This window comes from Canis aureus, chromosome 1 (assembly GCF_053574225.1).
Source record: "Canis aureus isolate CA01 chromosome 1, VMU_Caureus_v.1.0, whole genome shotgun sequence".
NCBI classification, from domain to species: domain Eukaryota; kingdom Metazoa; phylum Chordata; class Mammalia; order Carnivora; family Canidae; genus Canis; species Canis aureus.
The window spans coordinates 122,213,608-122,240,000 of record NC_135611.1 but is presented as its reverse complement, the minus strand read 5'-3'; the positions used below and the strand labels follow the sequence as shown (position 1 = coordinate 122,240,000).

Below are 26,393 nucleotides of genomic sequence, written 5' to 3'. Positions count from 1 at the left end.
TTTGAGTAGCAAGATTATGAGACATATGCATTCTTGGAATTGTCTTGCTTACTTAGAACCTCCCTCTGTCTTAACATCCTCTTTCCTCAAAAGAAAGTCTTACTAAGTCTACATTTGTGCCTTTTTAAAGTTGGCTACTAACAGCAATGTCTTTCCTTTTTAAAAAAATAGCAAAACACCGAATTGCTCATAAACCTCACTCCAAACCAAAAACTTCAGATATTTTTGAAGCAGATTTTGCAAATGATGTAAAATCCAAGGATTTGCTTGCTGATAAGGAACTGTGGGCTCGACTCGAAGAACTAGAGAGACAAGAAGAATTGCTGGGTGAACTTGATAGGTACCTAATGACAAATTATCTTTCCAAGAGAGTTTGTTTCTAAACATATTTGCTTGTTAATCTCTTTCCTCATTAATAAAACATGCTTATTGAAGAAAATATAAAAAGTATAATATAGTAATATAATTAATAATATAATATATTAAAATATCAATATTCCTACCACTCTAAAGCAAATACTCATTCTCTAGAATACTTTCTCTTATGGCGGTGCATTCATGCACATGCCCACACATGTATTTGTGTGTGTACAGAAATACTTAAAAGCAATATTCATATTTTTTTAATTATAAGATTTCAGCCATATTTTATATAGTGAAGTACTGAGATATATCAGATCAGATAGATTATTTATAATAATTATGGATGTTTCCTATATTACATTTTAAATAAAATATTTTTATACTCTAATCAGGATAATGCTGTATATTTGAATGACTTGTTAAAAAAAAACTTGCTGTGGATTTGTTACTGTAAAATATTTGTCCTTGCTTTCCTTTGCAAACTTTTCTGTTTATTTAGCAGGCGATTTGTAATCTGGTCAGGTAGTTATATATATGAAAAACTTTTCCAAACTGCTCTTTGAAATACACATTAGCACTCACTTGAAATTGTCAAAATGCTCAATGAAATCTGTTACTAAAGAAGTTCCTATATTATTTTGCTTAAATGATGTACCATATGGACTAATTAGTTTCTGTGAAAAATAGGATGTGAAGCACAAAGGATACATATCTTTTCTACCATTTCACCTATAAATTCTTAGGTCTTTTTGATTAACTGATACTATTTTACTTTTTTTAGATTGGTCTTGAATCTTGTTATTTTCTTGGTCATGATTCTCTTTTTATTTTTGCATGATGTTATTTCAGTTCTTTTGCATTTTGGTTTTGTTATTTTTGTAAGGTCTTCAAATCCTTTGTAGAAATGAAGCATGAAAAATGTACATGTGTGTGTATAAATATAATTATATTCATGTGCATACATATAAATCCTTCATTTATAAAAATTACAATAATACCTGCTTATAAAATATTCCAAATATAGAAGTAGAAAATAGGAATGTGTTAATGTTCTGGGGCTTTAATTTCTGGTTTTTAAATAGAGAAACATACTGTCTGAGTTTCGTACAAATCTCTTGATTGCATTATTTATATTGTATGTGGCCAATATCCTTTGGCAAAGATAAAAAAGAAATCATCTATGTTCTACTTAGTGTTTGAGTAACTACAACATACAGAATTAATGTAAGGTTTTTTTGTTAATTTATTTCAAGACATTTTTATACACTTGGAATTCTAGTTAAAAATATATCTTATTCAATCTTAATTTTTCCTCATTGGAATGAACTGAGAATTAGAATATGGAGAATTTTGATGTGTCTGTTTGATCTTGTTAATTTTCTTTTTCTTTACTAGTAAGCCTGATACTATGATTGCAAATGGAGAAGATACGTCTTCTGAAGAAGAAAAGGAAGATCAGAATGTAAATGTGCATGTGACGCATCAAGTAACAGACTCTGTTACTTCCAGCAGCTGTTACAAGGATGTTACACATTCAGAACTGTTCAGTGGTCAGTTGAATGGACAAGTGAACTGTTCAATGAACGGTTCAAATTCTTACCACAGTAATGAAGATGAAGATGAAGAAGATGATGATGATGTTGGTGGTGATATTGAAAACGAAAATGACCATGATGCTTTGGGGGTTGGAGATCATTCTATACCAACAATATATTTTTCTCATACTGTCGAACCTAAGAGGGTTTGTATAATTACTAATTTTGCATATAATTTAAATATTTAGTATCATCTATAATATTCCTTAAAAGAACAGTATCAGCAGTGATTAATATTGTTGATAGCGCCAAACAAGAAAACTATCTTTTGCCTCTTGTTTTGGCCAATTGATCTAAAAAGAAAAAGGGGGAAATAGTCTAAAGTCTGGATAGTTGGTTTTGGTGCATTGCTTACTGAAGCCACAATAGAATTTGAATTGTTTAGGGTCTGGAAAGGGATCAGATTTGAGTAGCAACTACTGTAACTCCACCTGTCCTTCCATTCAGTTTTCTTTTGAATTCTAGAGTTAATTATATTGTGGGTGTTTTTGGTGTACAAAGTGGATATGAAAATGACTGCTTTAGTTACGTTCTTAATTATGCCAGGTTGTTTTCTGTGTGGGTCTGACATTAATAGGAGTGTCATGAGCAAAGTGGAAAAATTTAGGAGGAAGTAAAAAGTAGCCCCTTTTCTGATAAATGTAAACATCTGTGGATAATCATGACTTTAGAATTTTGTCACTTTAGAGCTGGGGGTTACTTCAGAGGTCTTCTAATACAGAGTTTTTAAGCTTTTGTTTAGTACCAAAAGACTTTTTATTCCCTTCGTATTTATGGTAGACTGCCAGTATTTAAAACAGATCAAAACAGGTTGGTTCTGATTGGAGGAGGGATAGACGACCTGAAGCCCATTCCCTTGCTCCATAGTGCTGCTCTGAGGAGCAATTGGAAATTCATCTTCCTCAAGGAAACTTAAGGCCTGGAACTCCTTAGACCTGGCGAGTAATAATAAAGCAGAAGGTCCTTTGTCTCAGTGTAGTCTCTGTACCACAGGGTGTAGCAATGCAGGGATTGCCTAGAGCAGAGGTAAGGGTCTGTGTTATCAGTCTTAAGTGTCTGTGATTATTATCTAATGAAACATGTTTAAAACATATTTGATATTTCTTAAGCCCCTTAAGTTATCCCTGCTCTAATATGAACTGAAATAATTTATGTTTTATTTATATTCTAATACTTCAGACTAAAGGGAGCATCTTATGAATTCTTTGGAAAAAATTGACCTAATAACCAGAAAAAGAAGTTTGTTTTATGATTATTTTAGGCTTTAAACTTTTTTTTTTAAGATTTTATTTATTCATGAGAGACAGAGAGAGAGAGAGAGAGAGAGAGGCAGAGACGGAGGCAGAGGGAGAAGCAGGCTCCATGCGGGGAGCCCGACGTGGGACTCGATCCCGGGTCCCCAGGATCACGCCCTGGGCTGAAGGTGGCGCTAAACCGCTGAGCCACCCGGGCTTTCCTAAACTTTTTATTTGCATGTCAATAAAATGGAAAGAAAAAGTAATATTTTGGGGAATGTTATGAAGAGCAGTCATTAACATGGAAAGTGCAGTATAAATGCCAAGTAGGAATAAAAGAATAACATGATAATCCTGCAAAGTTGTTTTTGTTTTTTAGTCCAATTTCTAAAAACTAGAGGTATTTTAAAAATTCTAAATAGTTAAGTATTTTTATCTACTATTTCTTTTATGACTTAAATTTTATATTCTTACAAATACTGCTTTTGGTTAATTGTGCTCTTTGTTTTGAAGTGCATGATTTAAGCCACAAATTTATGTCAAAGTAGTGGGGTGATATGAAGGCTTATAATCTGTAGTTTAGTTTAAATGTAATATGCTTTCTATACAATAAAAAGTCACTGAAGACTAGAATTGGTCATTAAAGGAGATATAATATAATGCAGTGAAAATATGTTAAGGACTTTGTAATCCAGTAATCACATCATTTCAGTGTCAAAAAATTAAAATGGTCTCTCATACTTCTTTATAGAGTTTATTTGTTTTAGTTTTGGCTTTGATTTCTCAAAAGGGTTGTTATTTTATGCTGTGAAATATTTAGGTCCGAATAAATACTGGAAAAAATACCACTTTAAAATTCAGTGAAAAGAAAGAAGAAGCCAAACGTAAACGGAAGAACAGCTCTGGCAGTGGTCATTCTGCCCAAGAGCTGCCTACTATCAGGACTCCTGCTGACATTTATAGGTGAGTGGTATTCACAGGGAATAGAACAATCTGCTGTTCCCTTCCTTCTTTTTGTAACTGAATATTTATAGGAAAAGGCTGTCTGTAACACAGAAGGCTATCTTTCACTGAAAAGTGAGGTATTCTGATAGAGTTGGCTTAGTATTTCATAGGCTCTCACAGGTGCTCCTAAACTACCATAGGCTCCCAGGTTAAAGCGGTTGGAAAATTGCATGATTTTTCCCTTTTCCTCCTCTTTGCCAGTGCTTTTAAAACATTCCCAGTCAATCTAGTCAAAAAACATTGTATGTTAACTTTAGAAATCTAAGTTTGTTTTTCTAGTGGGCTGGAGCAGCACTTTTGCTGCAACAGCTGTGAAGATGCTTGGCACGTGGTTTACCTTTTCACAAAATAGGAGTTAAGTGTTGCTGTTGCAGCTTCTTGTTGTGTTTGTTGAGAAAATTATTTGAAAATACCTACTTTCTTTATGACCCATATTTGTAAAATAGTTAAAATTGCTAAATTGTCTTCTAAGTAGGTCTAAATTATATGTGGAATTTTGGCAAATCCGCTATCACCCAGAACATGCTTATCAATAAAGTGCTTGTATTTTATTAGACCAAAAAAATCATGTTTTTAAGAATATAAAATACATCATTTGCAGCTACATAATTACTTTGTGAAAATTTTAGATGTAACTGAACAAAACATTTTAGATTAATTTCTGGAAAAGGTTTTTTAAAGAAATCATTATAAATTTATCCTCTGAAAAATAAATAAATAAATTTATCCTCTGTTTATGAGTTACCTAAAGTGGATGTGTATATTTTTGGATGTTGTAGAGTTTTTGTTGATGTTGTGAATGGAGAATATGTCCCTCGTAAGTCCATCCTGAAGTCTCGCAGCAGAGAGAACAGTGTTTGCAGTGATACCAGTGAAAGCAGTGCTGCTGACTTTGATGACAAACGGGGAGTTCTGAGAAGTATTAGCTGTGAAGAGGCCACTTGTAGTGACACTAGTGAGAGTATTTTGGAAGAGGAACAAGAAGAAAACCATCACAAGAAACTTTTGCCCTTATCAGGAACACCTGAGGTATATGTATATCTTTATCTCTTTTGTTAAAAAAAAATAAGACTTTATTTATTTGCGAGAGCAAGAGAGTGATAGAGAGCATGAGCTGGGGGGAGAGACAGATGGAAAGGGAGAGGCAGACATCCCGTTGAGCAGGAAGCCCGATGCGGGGCTCAATCCCAGGACCCTGAGATCATGACTCAAGCCAAAGTCAGATGCTTAACCAACTGAGCCGCCCAGGCAACCCTGTCTTTTCATATGGTATCTTTCATCAGTTTTTGTGAAATTAAAAAGGTAGTGGGAGCTCCATTTCAGAAGGGCGTATCATTCATTTTCCCAATTTCACATACTTGATATTTGGAGTTGAAAGATACTTCTTTATAAGAGGCTCTCCTCTCCTTTTTAAAAAATTGCAGGTGCTCTATCTCCCAGGTATGGCTTATAAATTACTGATCTTATAATCTTTAAATTATTTTATCTTATATAGTTATTTATTAAAGTTAATCAACTGGCAAATGGCCTTGTTTATCTTACAGCTTCTTTAGTTTATTCATATACTTAATTTCAAAAGTAATGGAACCTAATCCATTCTAGGCTTGTTCTTTTTCAGTAATTAATAGTTTATAAAAAATTAATAGTCACTAGCAAACACAAATACAGGTCTTAAATCTCAATATAATTCAAGAAAATTTTTGTGGGGTAAAGCATTACCAATCTTAAAGTTCTGTTTCTGTGAAATAGGAATTTTAAAGTATCTCAGTTTGCATATGTGTTAAATTTTTGGCTAGAATATCATTTAGCAGCTTATTTTAAATAAATTACCACTAGACCAGGGGCGCTTGGGTGGCTCAGCTGGTTAAGCTTCTGCCTTCAGCCCAGGTCATGACCACAGGGTCCTGGACCCAGCTCCCTGCTCAGAGGGGAGTCTGCTTCTCCCTCCCCCTCTGCCCCTCCTTCTGCTCGTATGTTCTCTCCCTCTTTCTCTCTCTCTCCAATCAATAAAATCTTAAAAAGAAATTACCACTAGACCATAGTCATCTTAAATAATTCGAGTAGATGACTATATTTCTTTTATATGCTTTCATTGAATTAAAAAAGAAAATATATATGGGAGAATATGATTTAAAGTCCTATATTTTGGCCTGTGCCAGTGACATATTTACTTTTGGGGGGTTCTGGAACCATTTTACAATTTAGTGAGAGCTGTAGTTCCTCCCCTCAGAAAAATGAGTGCACGCACATATATACATTCTTATTTACCAAATTGCACACAGTTTTGTGTGTGGGGAGAGTTGAGAGATCCCAAAATAAGAATTCCTATCTTTGAAATAAGTCCTATGTTATGGTTTCCATTATTCCCAGGCATGATTTCTAAATTTTTTTTGTTTTGTGGAGTATTTCAGATTTTGAATTTATAAAACTTAGGAAAACTGGGAAACTCATGACTGTATCAAACTGATATGCCCATTTGTGTGTATGTCAAATACATCTTAAAAATATTTATGTTTATATATAAGTAAGCATATGCAAAGCTTCTATTGCTTGTACTAAATGGTAACTAAATGGTAATAATTGTACTATATGTCACTGGGGATGGAGATCATTAACATTTAGGGACAGTCTGTATGATCTTTGGAATATCCTCCCCTCCATCCAGTGATCTCAGTTGATGTGGAAACCATCTCATTTAATAGTCTTCCATACTGTTAGAAAAACAGGTAATGGATGTAGACTTTTGCTATTTTTAAGTTTTTGAAAATTAGGTCTTTATGAGGACTTAATGTAATCATGATATAGCTAGAGTTCAAGACTGGAGCTTAGTTTTATGTCACTCTTATTAGCTTTGCATTTTGCATTGAACTCTTAGCATTCTATATGCTATACATGTTTTTTAACATCAAAACAAATAGTTCATGCATATGGTATACTTTGAAAGATACCCTTTTCAGTATCTTTAAATGCTGAAATAATGTCTTTTTATTTTTTTCTTCAAAAACATTTTTAATAAGGCTCATGCTCATCAAGAGAAAATAGGGGTTTGAGAAAGTAGACTTTGAATTTCTTTTAAGAACTTGGATTCTGTGGGAAGGACGGGGCATTCTTTTGTTTCTTTGGTGGGACAAGGTGGAGGGGGTGGCTTTCTAAACTATTCAGGTGATACATTGTCTTAACTAAATTTGTACTCTTGGTAGACAAAGGGAAGCAAAATATACAGGAATGCTTACATGTCAAATTACACTTTATACTAAAAGATGAGGGAATCCAAGTACCAGAAACCTGAAGAATAAAATCATACTGGGGCATCTGGGTGGCTCAGTCAGTTAAGCATCTGCCTTCTGCTCGGTTCATGATCACAGGGGTCCTGGTCAGGCTGCCTGCTCAGTGAGGAGCCTGCTTCTTCCTCTCCCTCTGCCCCTCTTCCTGCTTGTGCTCTCTCTCTCTCTTTCTCTCTCAAATAAATGAATAAAATCTTAAAATCATATCAACTCCTTGGGTTTTATAGATTTTATTTATTTATATTTCTTTTTAAAAATATTTTTTGAGAGTATGTGTGTGAGAGCACAAGATGGGGGAGGGACAGAGGGAGAGGGAGAAGCAGTCTCTCCACTGAGCAGGGAGTCTGACCCTGGGATCATGACTGAGCTGAAGGCCCACACTTAACCTACTGAACCACCCAGTTGCCCCTTTATGTAAAAAGATCTTTAGTAAAAAGATACATAAAGATACATCTTTGGTTATATTTCCAGCATTTTGTACACATTACTTTTGCTTCAATTAAATATACAGTTGGCAGGTTAAGTCCAATAAACATCTAGTTGAAATTAACCATTTTTTTGTGGAACATCTGATTCTCATCATTGAATTAATTGTAAATTTTGAGACCAATACTTGTCTCCACTAGTATCAGCACTTAATTTTTCAGTTTATACTGATCTCTTAAATAAAACTGAGGCAAGATGCAATAAAATTCTCAAGTAATTGCATAAATGAACACCACCTAAGAGACGTCACTACTGCTGGAAGTAAGCTATTGGCTAGTGCGCAGCATGGCCTCCATAGGTTAGCTCATTCATCAACTCGTGTTTGACCCGCTCACATCATTTTTTAGTTCAGTACATTATTTTTCATAGCATGGTCTGGACATAAATGGAATGTGTGAAAGTTTGAGGACCTTTTTATGTACCCATTTTTTTAAATCCCAGATAAAACATTCATTTTACATTTTGTTTTTTAACATGTGTACTGTAAGAATCTTCTATTTGCTGGTGTAATTAAGATATATATTTTAATAGTACTTGATTTCTCTGAATATTTTGTGTATTTCTCCAAAAATCTAAAGAATTTACTTTTAATGAAAAGAAATGTCAAATTGGCAAATACAGGATAAAGATTTTGTGGGCATCTTACTTAGTTTTGTTATCCTAATCTTACTTTTGTCTTCTAGGCATTTTCTGGAACTGTAATAGAAAAAGAATTTCTATCACCCTCCTTAACACCACACCCAACCATGGTTCACCCTGTGCTACCCACCATTCCAGAACGAAAAGAAGTTCTGTCAGAAGTATCAGAAGAACCTACAAAGAGGGTTTCAAAGTTCAAAGCTGCCAGATTGCAGCAGAAAAACTAGGGCCTGCCTAGGCAATGGAAGTTTACATCCTGGAACCTACGTTTTGCATTTCTTTAGAATCTATATAGCAGAATATGTTACTTGTAGTTTGAAATAAAGCATCCAGAATTCATTTGGCAGCAAGATCTTTTACTATTATCAGTGGATTATTAAAAATCAAAGTAAATGTTTGAATACTTTAATATTCAGCTTGTTTTGTTAATTCTCTTAGTACTGTCAGTATTGTTGTCTGAGTTTTCTTACGATGCACTGGCAGTATTTAGAATTATTTTTCAAAGAGTACTGTTCATATGCATTGTTTCTGTGTTTTGAACTAAATACAGGCAGTTTTGTACCAGCTGTGAAGTTGTGCATACCATATGGACCATTTTAAGGAAACTTTTAAAATTTCAAATAGATTCAACAATTATATTACTTGCTTTAGCATTTTAAAGGCACTTTAAAAAAAAATCTACTTCTTGTAGGTTTTGCAGCTAGGTGACTATTTAAAAAAACTTCCCTTTGACGGTCATTCTATTATCTCTGAGGCAGAAGGCTACATGTACCCTATGGGAAGGTTTCTTCGATTGGAAGAATGGTATTTTGTAAAACAATTTTTTTTTTCAAGTAAAAATTTTATGAAACTTGGTCTCTAAAATGTTGTGAACTTTATGATTCAGAATCAAATATAGAAATAAATGTCTTTGATTCATAGATATGCTATCTGTACCACACAGTTGTTCCTTGAATTTGTATAATTCCATAGGCAGTTCTTCTCCTTTAGTGTGTTCGCTTTTAACTGGAATTATATTTTGGGAGAAAAGGAAAGGTTGTATAGATGCTAAAAAGAAGCTTGGATTTTTTAAATAAGAAATTTTGTGTTTTAATTTTCCCAACATTTTCATTTTCTAAGGCTACCTTCCTACTAGTAAATAATTGAAATAACATATTGACTGTTAGCAAAAATCCTTAAAATAAAGAGAAATTTATTCTAACATTGAAAATTACACTGCAAGTGTTAATCATTAGCTTGATGCATGCTGAAATGTAGCTTTTAAAAAGCATTTTGCATTAGTACTAAAATAAGCCATCAATGCCAGTCCACCCTCTATTCATGGCTAAATATTTAAAGGTTATTTATAGCTTCTTTAATGAATTCTTGCTTAAACAAAGTGAAATTATGTCCTAGAAAAGTAGAAGCTATTTGTAACTAGAACAGCACAACTGTAAAACTTTTATGAATATGTATTTTAATAATATGGGGGTGAGCCTGAATCTCCACAAGTTAATGGATAATTCAGAACAGAGGACTGATTTTGAAAGATAGCCTGAAAATGTAGAAGATTTGTTCTTTAGTAAATCTTAATCAACTGTGCATATACTTTTAGTTAAGACTGTTTTTCTCTCAGCCTACCCCCCACAAAAATCAAAGCAAACCAAGAGTACCATCACATATACACAAAAGAGCCCTGCCTCCCAGTTGGTGTTCAAGTGAGCCCTGCTAGCTATTCCCCCAGAAACAAACTTTATTGTGGGACTATTGTGATATTCTTTACAGGCATGTAACTTCAAGAGTACTGTCATTAAATAATTTTTCATAATTTGAGCCTGTTGTTTATTTAGTTTTATGTTGCTTCTCGCAAATAAGGTGTTCCCTCATAGAACAAGATGGTAATGGGAGCAAAGAAAAAGCGTTCAGTAACATTTTCTTACGTCCTACTGAAGATCAAATGTAGTGATATGGCCTCATTTCATAGCTTCAGTCTTACAACAAAGTTTCGATTGTAACTGTACATTATAGCATTATTTTTCATATTAAATTCTTGTTTCAGAGGCATAAAATGAAGCTGGTCATAAATGTTCTCTTTTAAACCATTGTAAAACAGAATAGCCAAAGTTTGTTGTTGTTGTTGTTGTTTTTTAATTTGGACTAATTTTAGACTTCAGAAAAATTGCAATAAGAGTGCAGTTTCCATATACCTCTTCATTCAGCTTCCCCTAATGTTTTAACATCCTGTGTAACCATGATGCAGTGGTTAAAACTGGAATATTTATGTTGGTGCAATACTGTTAACTGATCGACAGATCTTACTTGAATTTCACCAGCCTTTTCACTAAGTGTTCTTTTTCTGTTCCAGGATCCTGCGTACGATTCCGTCTTGCATTTATTATTCCTCCTTAGCCTCTTCCAGTCTTGACGGTTGGTTGGTTGTTTTCTTTTATGACTATAACCTATTTGAAGAGTACTGGTCAGGTATTTCGTAGGATGATCCTCCATTTGAGTTTGATGTACTCCTATAATTAGAATGAGGTTTTGCATTTTTGGCAAGAATACCACAGAGATGCACCAAATCAAGAGATTCCTATCAGAGATGCATTCTAGTGTGTGTGTCATTTCGAGGTCCAAACTTCCGATATGTGAACCCTGATCATTTGGTTAAGGTGGTGTCTGCAGGTTTCTCCACCATAAAATTACTGTCTTTTCCTTTGTAGTGAATACATACTTTCAAGGAGATACTTGGAGATTATGCAGATTATCTTTTTTTTTTTTTTTCTTCTCATACCTGAGCCCACTAATTTTTGCGTTCATTGGCAGGTCTTGTCTGCAGCAGTTATCACTGTGGTATTTGCCTAATGGTGATTTCTGTTCTGCTCTTTCTACCTACCTGCCCACCTGCCTACCTTCCTCTGCCCTGCCTTCCCTTCCCCCCTCTTCGTGCCCTCTCCCTTCCCCTCCGCCATCCATCCCTCCCTCCCTCCCTTCCATCTCTCTTTCCTTCCTTCCTCCTTTTTTCTCCCTAATGTAATCTAATGTGCTGGAGGGGCTCCTGTGAAGCTATTTCAGTGCTTCCATCAAGAATTAATTAGCTTTATCAGCATCAAGATGTCTGGGTACTTTGTTTACATTTATTTCTTAGAATTCTTTTGTAATGAAAAGCTGTGCCATCCCCCCCGCCCCCGGTTAATAATTTATTATTTATATCAGCCTGAACTTGGATATTTATTTTATTCTATGGATTAAGATCCAGTTGTCATCGTTTTATTTGTTCCCATGGTTCTACATTTGACCATCAGGAACTTCTTTAAGTTGGTTCCTGAATTCTTTCAACAAATCTCCGTATTTTTGTTAGAATATTTTGACTCCACAAAATGTTACAGGCTTATCTTGTATTTTTTTCCTGCTCCAGTCTTGAAATCATCAGCCACTTTCCCAGGGAGCCCCTATTCCTTTTATTGGAGAAAGGTGTTTAAAAACCGACATTTCTCATGGGGGTATGTCTATTGCCTTTGTGGTGCCTATTGCTAGAACCCCTTCCTCCGTAGATAGAGCTAGGAAATTATGTATACTAACCAATACATGTGTTTACATTTACATATTTGTCTGTTTATATATATCAAACATTCAAGTTTATACTGACACTTCTGATTTTAATCTAACAGCACAGGATTTGTTTCAGTTTTTCCTTATTTGTGACTTCTTTCTCCTAACAGTGAGAAACCTGGCTCTTATTATCTACCATGTTATTTGCCTACTTTTTTTTTTTTTTTTTTTAAATCTACTATACACATAAAAGTAGTTTCGGAGTGCTAATCTTTATCCCCAGGAAAAACACACTTATTAACTATGGTGTGCTATTTATGTTTTTTTTTTTCTTTAGCTAAGTATGAGACAAGAAACTTTTCCAAAGTTGCTTAGGTTGGGTTTTTATTCTTTCCCACCCCCTTCACTGTGATTGTGTCATTTGTAATACAGTTAAGTTCATTTGTTAATATTTGTGTTCCATTTTGGGTTGTGCACACCCTTGTTGGTGTTACATACCCTCCTTGATGGTGGTGCGTGAAGGCTATGTGATCAATGTGGTGCTAACAGTCGCATTTATGTAGAAAGGTAAATACGGAGAAGTTACGCTGTTTCCATTCCCATCTCTCTCTCCTTCCTTCCTCATCTACCTGCTCTACATATCCAGTCTCTGTTTTCCCATCTCATTTTGTGTGTATTTCTTTAGCACAAATACATCCATGCATGTTTTCTTACTCCTTTCTTTCTGGCATGAGGATGACAGGTGCAACTTCTCGATTGCACTTTGATTTTTTTTTTTTCTTTTTCCAGTTAATAGTATGCCCTGGTTGGTAATCACCATATGTCAGTTTATAGAGATCTTCCTTTTTTTTTTTTTTTTTTTAAACAGATCTTGTATTCTCTTGTGTAGCTGTAACATGGTTTATTCAGCACTTTACTATGTATGGGCACTGTTTCTGGTATTTTGCAATCACAAGTAATGATGCAGTATCTTCAGCGTATGTGTGTCTTCAAGGGTAAATTCCTAGAAGTAAGACTGATGGGCCATCGGCACAATTACTCTATGATTTCTTCTAAACATAGTAAAAAGTCTGTTTTTAAATACTTGCTTTTTAAAGATGTGGTTTTTACATGTTCCGTTTGCATATCTACATTTTATTGATTCTTTGATGATAAGTTTGGGACACTGTAGTGCTCTAAAGGGATTTCACAATCACTAAGGGATATTAAGTATATAGAGTGATCAAGCTCATTTTGTTATTATTTTTATTTATTTTACTTTTTTGGGGAAATAGGTCATGCATGTAATTTATAAGAGGTTTCCATTCACTGGAATATTTCCAAATTTTAGAAGTACAGATACCTCATTGTGTTCCGTTTGTTTTTCTCTTCTGAGGAACATCTTTTGAAGGTTACTAATCTTTATCTGTGTGTTCTTTAGGTCAGTACTATATACGCTTTCAATTGAATGCCTGTTAAATCCTCAAGTACAGTAGATATTTATGGTTTATATGTTTAATCAGTCGGTCAATATTGTTGAGTTTTTACATTTTACAATGCTCAGTTTAAATTTCATTTCATAGGAACATCATTAGGATATGAAGAAGTTTTTACATTTCCCTTAATGGATGAATCGTAAAGAATTAAATAATATTTTTGAGCACTTACTGTGTGTCAGGCATTTGTCCATGTTTTAAATGGACTATTTGATGTAATGCTCAGCAGCCCAGTGATCTAGGTACTGGATTTTGTTTTTTGGGTTTTTTTGTTTGTTTGTTTGTTTGTTTTAATCCCCTCTATTTTAGAGATGAGGAGACTATCTCAGAAACAAAGCAACATTTGAAGTCACACAGCTCTTAGAGTGGTGGAATTGGGGTTTCAAGCCAGGCAGCTTTGCTCCACAATTCGTACTCTTAACACCTCTCCCTGACATTCGAATTGTTTGCCCTCTAAACAAGAGCATGTAACTCATAAGCAAATATGTGATCTGTAGAATATCTGAATACTCGCTTACTCATTGTGAGGTCACCTTTTTAAAAATCTGAATTGGAAACCTGCTGTTGCTTAAACTTCACACATTAAGAGAGTTCATTTTGACTTGCTGGAATGGAGGTGGAGTTTCAATGTGTTATTTGGTCATATGCATAAAAGAAAGGAATGTGCAGATAGAGAATAGGAAAAGCGTGAAGAGAAGTAATCAGTGTAACAGTATCGCTGAGAAGCTGCTCATTTTTAAAATACGAATTTAGTCATGTGCATGTAAGTACAGAATTACTATATTCATAATCCAGGGGCTTCATAGTGACCCTCCTTGTCCTTAATAATTCTTTTTTGCCTTACAGTATTTCATGTAACATTAATATAACTAGTTAAATATTTTCTAGTGCAGTAGTTTCCATTTGTGTGTGTGTGTGTGATTTTTTTGTTTTGTCTTTTTATATACACATACCTGCATGTAATAGTAATGTTACGCTGCTACTGAAAACGGTTTCAGCCTACTTTGACAGTGTTTTATAACTGTCAGGTTTAGTTTAGAGTTACTGTAATTACTCCTATTGGGACTTACTCTACTATTTTGGGCATTCAATTTCCCCTGGTTATTTATTGCCTCCCCACAACACCCTTTACTACTATTCAGATGAAGTCCTTTTTGTTTTCCTGTTCTCTCCACTGATTTGGAAATTACATACGTGCTATATTTTAATTTTTTGACACTTTCCTATAAAACTGTGCACTTTTATTATAGCTCTGCTCTTCTCAGAGAGTATGATCACTTCAGCGTTTGTAGTACTTTGGTTCCATTTTTTTCCCCAACAGCTTTACTGAGGTATAATTTATATACCATAACATCCATTTTTTAAGTGTGCAGTTTGGTGGTTTTAAATTTCAAATTGTACTACAACCCAGTTTTAGAACATTTCCATCACGCCTGAAAAGATCCCTTGTACCCATTTACAGTCATTCCCTATTTAGGTCCCCAGCCTCAGGCAAGCAGTAATTTGCTTTCTCTATGTAGAGTTCTATTTTTCTGGACAGTTCATATAAATGGAATCACACGATGTGTAGTCTTTTGCATCTATCTTTCAGTTGGCATCGGGTTTTTGAGGTTCATCCGTGTTGTATTATGCATCAGTAGTTTCTTCTTACTGCTGCATGGTATTCCATTGTATGGATATACCGCGTTTTGTTTACTCATTCCCTAGTTGATGAACACTTGCATTGTTCAGTTTTCTGGCTTTTGTGAATAGTGTTACTATGAACATTGACATTGCAAGTTTTTTTTTTTTTTTTAAGCTTTTATTTATTAATGAGCGAGAGAGAGGCAGAGACACAGGCAGAGGGAGAAGCAGGCTCCATGCAGGGAGCCCGACGTGGGACTCGATCCTGGGTCTCCAGGATCACGCCCTGGGCTGAAGGCGGCGCTAAGCCACTGAGCCACCTGGGCTGCCCGACATTGCAAGTTTTTGTGTGGACATATGTTCTTTATTTCTGTTGAGTAGAAATGTTTCTGTTGAGTAGGAGTGGAATTGCTGGATCGGATGGTGAATTTAGGTTTAGCTTTTTAAGAGATTGTAGTTTTCCAAAGTGGCTGTATAATTTTATATCCCATCAGTGTATGTTTTCAATTTCTACATGCCCTTGGTTTCACTGTAGCCATTCCAGTGGCTATAAGGCAATTATCTCATTGTTTTAAATTTGCATTTCTGTAGTTACTGATGATGTTGAAAACTTACTGTTAGCCATTGTGTATATCTTCTTTGAAGTGCCTGTTCAAATGTGTTGCTCAATTTTAAGTTGGGTTTTTATTATTGAGTTGTAAGAGTTCTTTATGCATTCCAACTACAAGTCTTCTATCAGATATGACTTGCAAATATTTCTCAAGTTCGTGGCTTGTCTTTGATTTTTTAAATGGTATTTGTTGAAGCACAAAAGTCTTTGGTTTTGAAGAAGTCCAGTTGATCATTTTTTTCTTTTATGGATTTTTTTTCTTTTCTTTCTCTTTCTCTCCCTCCCTTTCTCTGTTTACCTCTTTTTTTGGTGTCTTATCTAAGAACTCTGCCTAACTCAGAGTCACAATGATTTTTCTTCTATGTTTTCTTCTAATACAGGTTTAACTCTTAAAGTCAAGTCTGTGATCATTTTGAATTAATTTTTGTCTACAATGTGAGACAAGGATCTAAATTCAACTGGAGGGCAGCCCGGGTGGCTCAGCAGTTTAGCGCCACCTTTAGCTCAGGGCATGATCCTGAGACCCAGGATCGAGTTCCATGTCGGGCTCCCTGCATGGAGCCTGCTTCTCCCTCTGCCTGTCTCTCTGCCTCTCTCTGTGTGTCTCTCATGAATAAATAAAATCTTTAAAAAAAATAAATAAATTCAATTGGATACCCACCCAGTTGTACCAGGACCACTTGTTGAAAAGACTGTCCTTTTTACAAGGAATTGTTTTGGCTTCTTTTTTGAAAATCAGTTGAGGGACGCCTGGGTGGCTTAGCAGTTAAGTGTCTGCTTTTGGCTTAGAGTATGATCCTGGGATCTGGGATTGAGTCCCACATCGGGCTCCCTGCATGGGGTCTGCTTTTCCCTCTGCCTGAGTCTCTGCTTCTCTTTCCGTGTCGCTCATGAATAAAGAAATAAAATCTTAAAAAAAAAAAAAAGAAAATCAGTTGATTGTAAATGTAAAGTTATTTCTTTGTGTACTCCCAATTATGTTTCATCTGTTTGTCTATCCTTATGTCAGTACCAAATGGTCTTTATTTACTGAGGCTTTCTCGTAAGTTTTCAGATAGGAAACTGTTAAGTTCTCCGGTGTTCTTTTTCAGAATGTTTTTGGCTATTCTGAGTCCTTTGCATTTTGATGTAAATTTTAGGATCATCTTATCCACTACTGCAAAAAAATCAGTTGAGATTTTTACTGGGATTATATTGAATCTATAGATGAATTTGGGGAGACTTGCTGTACATTGAGTCTTTTAGGAACATGGACTGTCTTCTTCATTTATTTGGATCCTCTTTAATTCAGTAATGTTATGTAGTTTTCATTGTACAACTGTTACACTTGTTAAATTTACTCCTAAGTATTTCATTCTGTCTGATGCTATTATGAGTGGAATTGTTTCCTTAATGGCATTTTTTAATTGATCATTGCTAGTATGTAGAAATGTGGTTGACTTTTGTATATTGTTTTTGTATCTTGCAGTCTTCCTGAACTCAATTGTTAGTTTAGTTTTTTGTTTTTTTTAAGATTTTATGTATTTATTCATGAGAGGTACAGAGAGAGACAGAGGCAGAGACACAGGCAGAGGGAGAAGCAGGCTCCATGCAGGGAGCCCGACGTGGGACTCGATCCCGAGTCTCCAGGATCACACCCTGGGCTGAAGGCGGCGCTAAACCGCTGAGCCACCAGGGCTGCCCAATTGTTAGTTTTTGTCACAGAGGTATGTGTGTGTATATTCCTTAGGATTTGCTACGTGAAAGATCATGTTATCTGTGAATAAGGAGAGCTTTCCTTCCTTTTTTTTCCCATCCGGATTCCTTTTCTTTTTCTTAACTGATTGCGCTGGTTAGATCCTCTAGTACAGTACTGAACAGAAGTGGTAAGGGTGAATGTCTTCCTTATTTCTGTTAGTGAGAAGGTGTTCAGTCTTTCACCATTAAGTTTGATGTTGGCTATAGGTTTTTCATAGATGCCTTTTTATTAGGTTGAGGAAATTGCCTCTTATTCCTGGTTTGTTGGCATTTTCTATCATGAGTGGGGCTGGATTTTGCTATATTTTTTTGCTCCATCTATTGAGATAATCCTGATTTTTCTCTTTATTAATATGGTACAGTAATCAATTTTCTGATGTTAAGCCAACCCTGAATTCCTGGGATAAATCCCACTTTTTAGATGTTACTAAATAATCCTTTTGTTGTATATTATATAATTCTATGTTGTGTGTAATCCTTTTTATGTGTTACTGAATTTGGTTTGCTGATAGGTCTTAGGGGATATTTGTGTATAAATTCATGAGAAATACCGATCTGTAGTGCTCTAGTCTTGTGATGTCTTTGTCTGGTTTTTGTATAAGGATAACACCGGTCTTAAAGAACAAGATGGGAAGTTTTTCTTACATTCTGAATACATTTATGAGGGGCTGGTTTTATTTTTTTCTGTAAATGTCTGACAATTTGCCAGTGAGATTGGGCGTGGGAATATTTTGTTTGGGGGAATATTTGTGGGTAATTACTGTTCGGTTTCTTTAATGTTGTAAGTCTATTTGAATTTTATATTTCTTCTTGAGCCCATTATGGTTATTTTGGCTTTCTAAGAGTTTGTCCATTTCATGTAAGTTGTCTGATTTGTTGGCATGAAGTTGTCCATAGTAGTTCCTTATAATCTATTCAGTTTCTGTAGGATTAGTAATCATGTCCCCTTCTTCATTTCTGATTTTGCTCTTCTCTCATTTTTTGGTCAGTCTAGCCAAAACTGTCAATTTTATTGATCTTTTCAAAGAAACATTTTTGTATTTCATTGATTTTTTTTCTTTTGTTTTCTGTTTTATTGATTTCTACTCCAATCCTTATTATTTCCTTCCTTCCCCATGCTTTGGGCTTAGTTTGGCCTTCCTCTTTAGTTTTTTTAATGTGCTAACTTAAGGCATTGATTTGAGATTATTCCTTTCTCATATAGGCACTTAAAGATATAAATTAACCTCTGAGCACTGCTTTAACCACATCCATTGAATTTTGATCTGTTGTGCTTTCATTTTCCTTTAGTTCAAAACAGTCTATTATCTCTTGAGATGTCTTGTTTGATCCATGGATTATTTAAATATGTATTGTTTAATTTCCAAATATTTGAGGATTTCCCAAGTTTCTTTCTTTTATTGATTCCTGCTTTAATTCTGTTGTGTCTGGAGAACATATTTATTATGTCCTTAGTCTTTTAAAATTCATGAAGACTTTTTTCTTATGGGTAATAGATATTCTCTTCTGTGTGTTTGGAAATACTCTGTATTCTCTTGTTCTTAGAGCATTCTATATATGCCAAGTCCATTGATATCACTGTCTTTTGTATTCTTGCTGGTTTTCTGTCTACTTGCTCTATCCATTATTGAGAGTGGGATATTGAAGTCTTAAACTACTACTGTTGAGTCCTCATTGCTTTCATTTTTGGTAGCTTTTGCTCCATTTATTTTTTGACTTTGTTGTTAGGTACATATATGTTTGTCATTGTTATAGCTTCTTGATGAATTAATACTGTTGTATTGCAAAATGCCCCTCTTTTTCTTTAATAATATTTTAAAGTCTATGTATGTTTTTTTCCGATATTATCATCATGACCACTTTGCCTCTATTATGATTGCATTTCCATAGTGCTCCTTTTGGTTCCAACACATTTGTGTCTTTGAATTTAATATTCGTGTCAGATAGCATATAGTTGAATCTTGTTTTTAAAAAATCTATTCTGACACAATCCCTTTTGATTAGAGTGTTTATTAATTCATATAATTATAGATCATTTACCTCTGCCATTTTGCTGTTTTTTTTTTTTTTTAACGTCTTATGTTTTTTTTTTTTTCCTCTTCGTTTTCTCCTTGATTGTCTTTTTGGTGTTAAATAAATATTTCCTTTAGTATAACCTTTTAACTTCTCTGATTGTTTTCTAAAACTATTTCTTAGTAGTTGCTTTGGCATATGCATTTTAATACCACAGTCTACTGGATTTGAATCTGGAGTTGAAAAGTACAGTAACTAAAGTGAAGAATTTATGTACTCAAAGATAAATCAATAGAAATTTTACAACCTGAAGAACTGTCTCTTTTTGGGACTTTGTTACGCATATGTTGATATTTTTGGCTATATTCCACAGGTCTTTCATACTTAGTTCATTTTTCCTTTTTCTTTATTTTCTTCAGACTGTATAATTTCTATTGATTTATCTTTAAGTTCACTACTTCCTTCAGCCAGTTTTCAGATCTGCTGTTGAGTTCCTCTAGTAAAATTTTCACTTTAGTTATTGTACTTTTCAACTTCAGAATTTCCATTTGGTTCTATTTCCAGTCTTTTTTATTGGTGTTCTCTATAAGTCCTTGTTTTCATGCTTTATTTAAACATAGTTTCCTTTATTTTCTTGAACATAATTATAATGGCTGCTTTGAAGTTTATGTCTGCTAAATGCAACATTTAGGACCTCTCCAAAGTAGTTTGTTTACTGCTTTTCCCCACCAAGTGCATGGGCCATACTTTCCTTTTTAAAACTGGACATTTCAAATAATACATTTTAACAACCCTGGATTCTGATCTCCTCTTGCCTGGACTAATTGTGTGGAATTTATTTCTTCCACAGTGTGTGGCCTCTCATGTCTCTTCTGTTTTGTTTTTTCTTTAATTCTTGTTTTTATTTTTAAGCCCAGCTTCTGGTATTCTTGGATAAGTATAGCTTAGTGGCCAGCCAATGATTGGTCAAAGGTTATAGTTAAATATATTGAGCCAATAAGGCTCCCAATCATTTGTCAGTACACCTGTGTGTGGTTTGGAGAATGCATTCAAAATTCATGCAGCTTACAAGACTTCCCCAGTTTTAATTTTTACTTAATTTCAGCTTTCCTGTGTATCCTGTGTGTGTGTGTGTGTCTGTGCATGATATGTGCAAGGCTTCGGAGGTTGCATAAATAGCTAGAGCCCCCTTGGGTCCCTTATGAGCATGTGCACACATACCCTAACATGCCCACAGTCTTTCAAATTGTGAGCTTACCAAGGCCTGTGCATGTCTCACTCCCTAGACCTTCCTATGAAATTTCCAGCTAGTCTGCTGGCCTCTTAGTTGGACGAACTAGTATTGCATCTTTAGGTCAGCTGTGATGTGGGCCTTTCCTATTTATTTTGACAAAGCTCTGGGCCTTGGGATTTCCCACATTGTTCCAGATCTAGTCAGTCCCAGTCTAAGTAAATGCCTTTGGTTTTCACAAAGTGTCGCACCCTACCAGAACCAGTGTTCTGAAGTAGCTGGGTGAAGGAAAGTGGCTAATTTGTCAACAGACTATGTCATGATTACCCAAGGCTCAGTTTCTTGTTTTATGCCTCTGGTCAATTTTCAGAGTTCTGAAATTGTTTTTGACGGCTTTGTCCAATTTTATCCTTGCTCTTTGGAAGAAGTATTAACAAAGCCTCTCACTTTTCCCTTCCTTTCAATTATCTGTTAAATTTTTTTTTTTTTTTAAGATTTATTGATTGATTTGAGAGACAGTGACAGCGTGAGCAGGGTGGGGGGAGAGGGGCAGAGGGAGGGAAAAGCAGACTCCCCACTGAGCAGAGAGCCTGATGCGGAGCTCCATCCCAGGATCTTGGGATCAGACCTGAGCCTAAGGCAGACGCTTAACTAATTGAGGCACCCAGGCCCCCTCCCCCAAATTTTTTAATGCATGAAAATCTCTAATATCTATTCCTGAATTTACCATTTCTGGTCTTTTCATTACTTTCTGTACATTTAGGTTTCCATCTTCTTTTCCTCCAGCCTACAGAACCTCCCATAACACTGCTTTTAGTAAAATGACAGATCAGTTGACCATTCTGTGAATTTTTATCTGATGATGTTATTTGGTCTTCATTTTTAAAGATATTTTTGCTGGGTAAAGAACACAATTTGATAGGTTTTTTTCCTTTAGCATTTTGAAGATCTTTTTCCATTGTCTTGCATTTTATGGTGTTATCTTTGTTGCTCTGTATGTTATGTTTATCTTTTTTTCTATGGCAATTTAATAATCCTGTGCATAGAAATGATTTCCTTTGTGCCGAGTCTTGTAGGGGTTTACTGAGCATCTTGGATCTGTGGATTTAGAGTTTGTCTCAAATTTGGAAATATTTTGGCCATCATTGCTTTAAATATTGTTTGGCCCCCACCTGTCCACTCCTTTTAGAATACCAACCATATTTATATTAAACAGCACTTATTATCCCCATAAGGCCACTGTGGCTTTGTTCATTTCTGTTCAGCCCTTATCTGTGTTTCATTCTAGGTAGGATTTACTGTTGGGTTTTTAAGTTCACTGATGTTTTTTTCTGCAGTATCTTCTTATTTGCTCTTGATCATGTCCAGTGAATTTTCTGTTTTTAGGTATTGTATATTTCTTAACCTCCAGAATTTCCATTTGGTTCTTTTTTTTAAAAATATAAAAATCTTTTGTTTCCCTCTTTATTATGTTAATGATTTCCTTTAAATCAAGCATATTTGTAGTAGCTGTTTTAAAGTTCTTGTCTGCTAATTCTATCATTTCTACCGTTACTACATCAATCATGTCTGCAGCTCTGCTCACTGGTTTTTCCCCTGATCATGGGTCACAGTTTGCTGCTTATTCTCATATTTAGTAATTTTTTACTTGATGCCAGAATTTTTTGGGAGGGGGATAAATCCAGATTTACAGAAAAGTTTCAAAGGTAATTTAGAGGGCTGGCATATATCCTTGCCCAATTTCAGTTTCCCCTTAATAGTACCATGTTACGTTACCAGGGTGCATTTGTCAAAATTGAGAAGTCAGCATAACACAGGATTAACCAAACTCAGATTTCGTGAGTCTTTCAGCACTTCTTCCACCAATGCCATTTTTCTTCCCAGAATCCATGCCAGGATACCATATTGTGTTTAGTTGTCGTACCTCTTGTCTCCTCCTATTTGTGACAATTTCTCAGTTTCTTGTTTTTCATGACCTAAATATTTTCAAAGTGTTGGCCAGGTGATTTCATAGGATCTTCCTCAGTCTGGGTTTGTCCAAAGTCATCTTCTGATTAGCCTGCAGTTAAGAATTTGAGGGAAGAGTATCATAGGAGGTGCCTTGCTCTTCGCATCACATCAAGATGCTAATCTGGATCACTTTGTTAAGTTGTTGGCTTCTCTCCTATAAGATCAGTCTTATTTGCTTGGATTCCTTCTCATGCTGTTGTCCAGAAAAATGTCTCTTGAGGAAAAGCCAGGGGAATTCTAGGATTTACCTCTCTGTTTCCTTTTGTTTGGGGGTCTTAGTCTTGTACTACCTGTTGTTTTGAAAACACTTGTGTCATAGGTTTTGTGCTGTTTTCCAGCTGTTTATGGCAGAAGGACAACTTGTGTACCAGTTTATTTCAAGACTAGAATCGAAAGTCCTTGGCAGGACCTCTTTATGTGATGTCCATTAATTGGGTGTCTCTCAGTTTCGTTGCCTGTAGCTCCTCAGACCCCCACCTCTAGAGGGCTGGCTTATAGTCACAGAATCCCAGGGGACACTCTACCCCGAGCCACCTGGCCTGGAGCTCAAGCAGATAGAAACAGGTTCCTTGCCCTGTTCTTTAGGTAGTGGGAAAATTTCTCCCAGTCTGTCCTTTCATTCCGGATGCAGCTCTTCATGGGTCCTGTTTTCTCACTGCCTCCCTCATTGACCTCAAGGACTTGCCTCCTGCTTCCTGAGATTTTAAAACCTAAACCTCTTGGTTAGCTTCCAGAACAGCTCTAATGTGATGATAATGGTTTTAGATTTTTTTTTCACTTTTTTTTTTAAAGCCACGGGTGATTTCTGTGACTTTCTTGCAAGCTAGGTTCTACATTTGAGAAGATGTTTGTTGTATTTCATCCTGCATTTCTAGAGGGAAGCTGACAAGAGTATTTGTTTATGGTACCCTTGAGCATTTTCTCTGTGTAAAATACCATTCTAAGTCCTAAAGAAGTGATACATTGCCTTCAAGGGGTCTTTCTTACTTGGGAAGGTGGGTCAGTGTCTAGGTCAAAGACAAATACCAGGTTGGCTATGGGAGATGCACAGTGAGGATTCAAACTTGGAGTCATGTGTCCTCTTTGAGATAAGGAAGTTGGCAACTACTTCATGTCAGAGAGGTAGGTATTCTAGGTAGGATAGTGCTCGATAGGATTTATAGGATGGAAAGAATCCTGGTGTTCTTACCGGGAACAGAACTAGTAAAATTAGAACCTACTGAGAGGTTTTATTTACGCTGTGTTCGAGTTATAGGAACCTGAATCTGTTCATCAGTAAACATAGTTTTGGACTTTGTTATCTTGGCATCCAGGATTTTTTTTTTCTTTTTAATTTTTGGCCAATGTACATTTGGGGTTTGGAAACTAAACTGAAGATAAGAGTGGGATGCCAGTGATGATTTGGAGAATCCTGTTTGCAAGGAGGGAATGGTTCAATCTGGTGAGAACTGTAGTAAGAACAAAATTTTTGTGCTTTAGAGCAGGCTTTGAAATTTTAAGATCTAAAGCCGTATATAGGCTAGATCCATTTGTGGTCACAGAGGCTAAAAGAGTAAGTTTAATTTTCTATAAGGAATAGCACACAGACCTTCAGAAAAGTGAAGTTTGTAAATACTTGTTGAAGTGTAACTACATAAAAATTGGGGAGCCACATGTGATCTCTGTAGGCTTTTTGGGGGGCCTGGCGGTGTGTGCTATGCATTCTGGTGTTTCCAGCCTTAAGACTCGTGTGTGTCTTGTGCATAGTTGTTACATCTCCAGTGGGTCCTTCGCTAAGAGTAACTCAGCACTCCAGCACGTTAGCGTTGGAACTGCAGAATGTCCGAATTAGGGAACTTTTGGAGAAATCTGTTGATTTCTGAAAAGCAAGAAAGTAAGTCATCAGTAACCATACCTAAAATTGATTATAGAAAAGAAAACATGCAAAGTAAATCTCTTGATCTTAAAACTATAAAATTTTTGTGGAAAATTACTTTTTATGTGACAGTGTAATCAGCTAATTAGGGCGCGTGATGGGAATCCCATGGTGTGTAGTGTCAGAGGCGCTGGGGACCGTTCCCCGTGAGCATGAGTCTCAGGAACACGCAGCCTCGAGGGTCCTGAGGGTTGAGCCTGGATGGACCGCCCCCCGGCCGAGCCGTGCGTTTCACTGCTTGTCACTCTGCACCCCCCCACCCCCCAATCCTGGTGATACTAAACCAGCTTCAGCAGCCTCTCGGGTTATTTGTCCTTCTGAACTCTTGGACAGAAGGACCTCTCGACTTTGAAAAGCACCGGCCAGACCGAAGTGCGTGCGGCTGCGGGCTGGGACCGGTGGAAACACCTGGGGGATCAGGTAGGGGCCGAGGACCCTATTGGTCACTTGCCGCCTTCTGAGCGGCCCGGGCTCGGCGCATCGCCCTGCAGCCTCTCTTGCTTTGGAAATTGAAAATGGCAGATTTCTGTGTCCTAATAGCGGTGAATGCAGCTGTTTTTGTTGTTCATTTTAGGAAAGTAACGACTTCGGCGAAAAGATGAACCAGGGTTAAAAGAAATCAGATGTGTGTATTTGGTATGCAATATTTTTGTATTACAAATAGCTACATTCTAACCCACATTAACCCCATGATATGTGAATTTTGCCAACTCCTGCTGTGTCTTTTAAATCAAATCCAGTAAATCACTATGAATGTTCTAATTTCTAAACAAACTAGTCTTCCAGTAGAGGTGCTTTAACACTGTACTGCAAATTAGACAACCTAAGATAAATGGACCATCTTTGTTAATTATGTAGTTTAATTGATCAAAACTACCAGATAGGATTTTATTTATAGCAGTTTTGCTTAGTATCAAATGCTATAGTATTAAATAGCCTGTGAGTCGTGCATTTGGGGTCATTAAGATATATGCTTTTATTTAGCTTCTGTTAACCTTATTAAGTACCCTTTTTTTGGTCTCGCTCATGTCACAATATGAAATTGCTTTTAATTGAGATGACCAGCTTCCATTTAGATTGTTCAACCCCCATTGTATACACGAGCACAAAGCACTTTTCATTTTTTGCTCTATCGATCGAGCAGCAATTTGCGTGAACTATATTCAGAAACCGGTGGAGGAAGATGGAAGATTTCTCTGAAGGTTCTTTCTAGTGGTGGTTTGCTCCGTGGCAAACCCCACCGCTTGCATGTCAGTAATTTTGCACGCCAGTAGGTAGCAGTGGTGAGCAGAGGCACCGGCAGAAAGCTGCCAGTCAGCGGTTATAAATTATTATTCATTTCTGTTATAGGTGGGGTGTGCAGTCAGTTACAGTAATAATTACCAGGACTAGAGGGTTTCCTAGGCAACCAATTTCCCCCCTCATTCATGCTGTTGCTGAGAGAGTGCCCGTAAAGCATGACATTGCTGTATTCTGAGGTTTGTTGGCCCCCTGCTGTTCCAGGTTTGAGGTTAGTTACAGCATCATAAGGTGCTCTCAAGCATAGAGAGCTCAGGCTGGGTGGAAAGCGCGCTGGCGAGGGGGCCCCCGCCACCCGTTCACTTTTAAAGAGCAGGGCTCTGGAAAGGCACATCCCACCTTCCG

General features: G+C 36.1%; 1 protein-coding gene across 3 annotated transcripts in view; it reads left to right on the top strand.

Annotated features, from left to right (window-relative positions):
* The window catches only part of URI1 (URI1 prefoldin like chaperone), an 83,335-nt gene extending 72,916 nt beyond the window's left edge, over positions 1-10,419 (top strand). For all 3 annotated transcript variants that reach the window (XM_077856651.1, XM_077856650.1, XM_077856658.1), the window contains 5 exons: positions 172-340; positions 1,759-2,104; positions 4,014-4,156; positions 4,978-5,227; positions 8,652-10,419. In XM_077856651.1, the coding sequence (XP_077712777.1) occupies positions 172-340; positions 1,759-2,104; positions 4,014-4,156; positions 4,978-5,227; positions 8,652-8,834 (1,091 nt within the window). In that variant the 3' untranslated portion in view covers positions 8,835-10,419. The remainder of the gene's footprint in view (positions 1-171; positions 341-1,758; positions 2,105-4,013; positions 4,157-4,977; positions 5,228-8,651) is intronic.
* Positions 10,420-26,393: the final 15,974 nt, after the last annotated feature.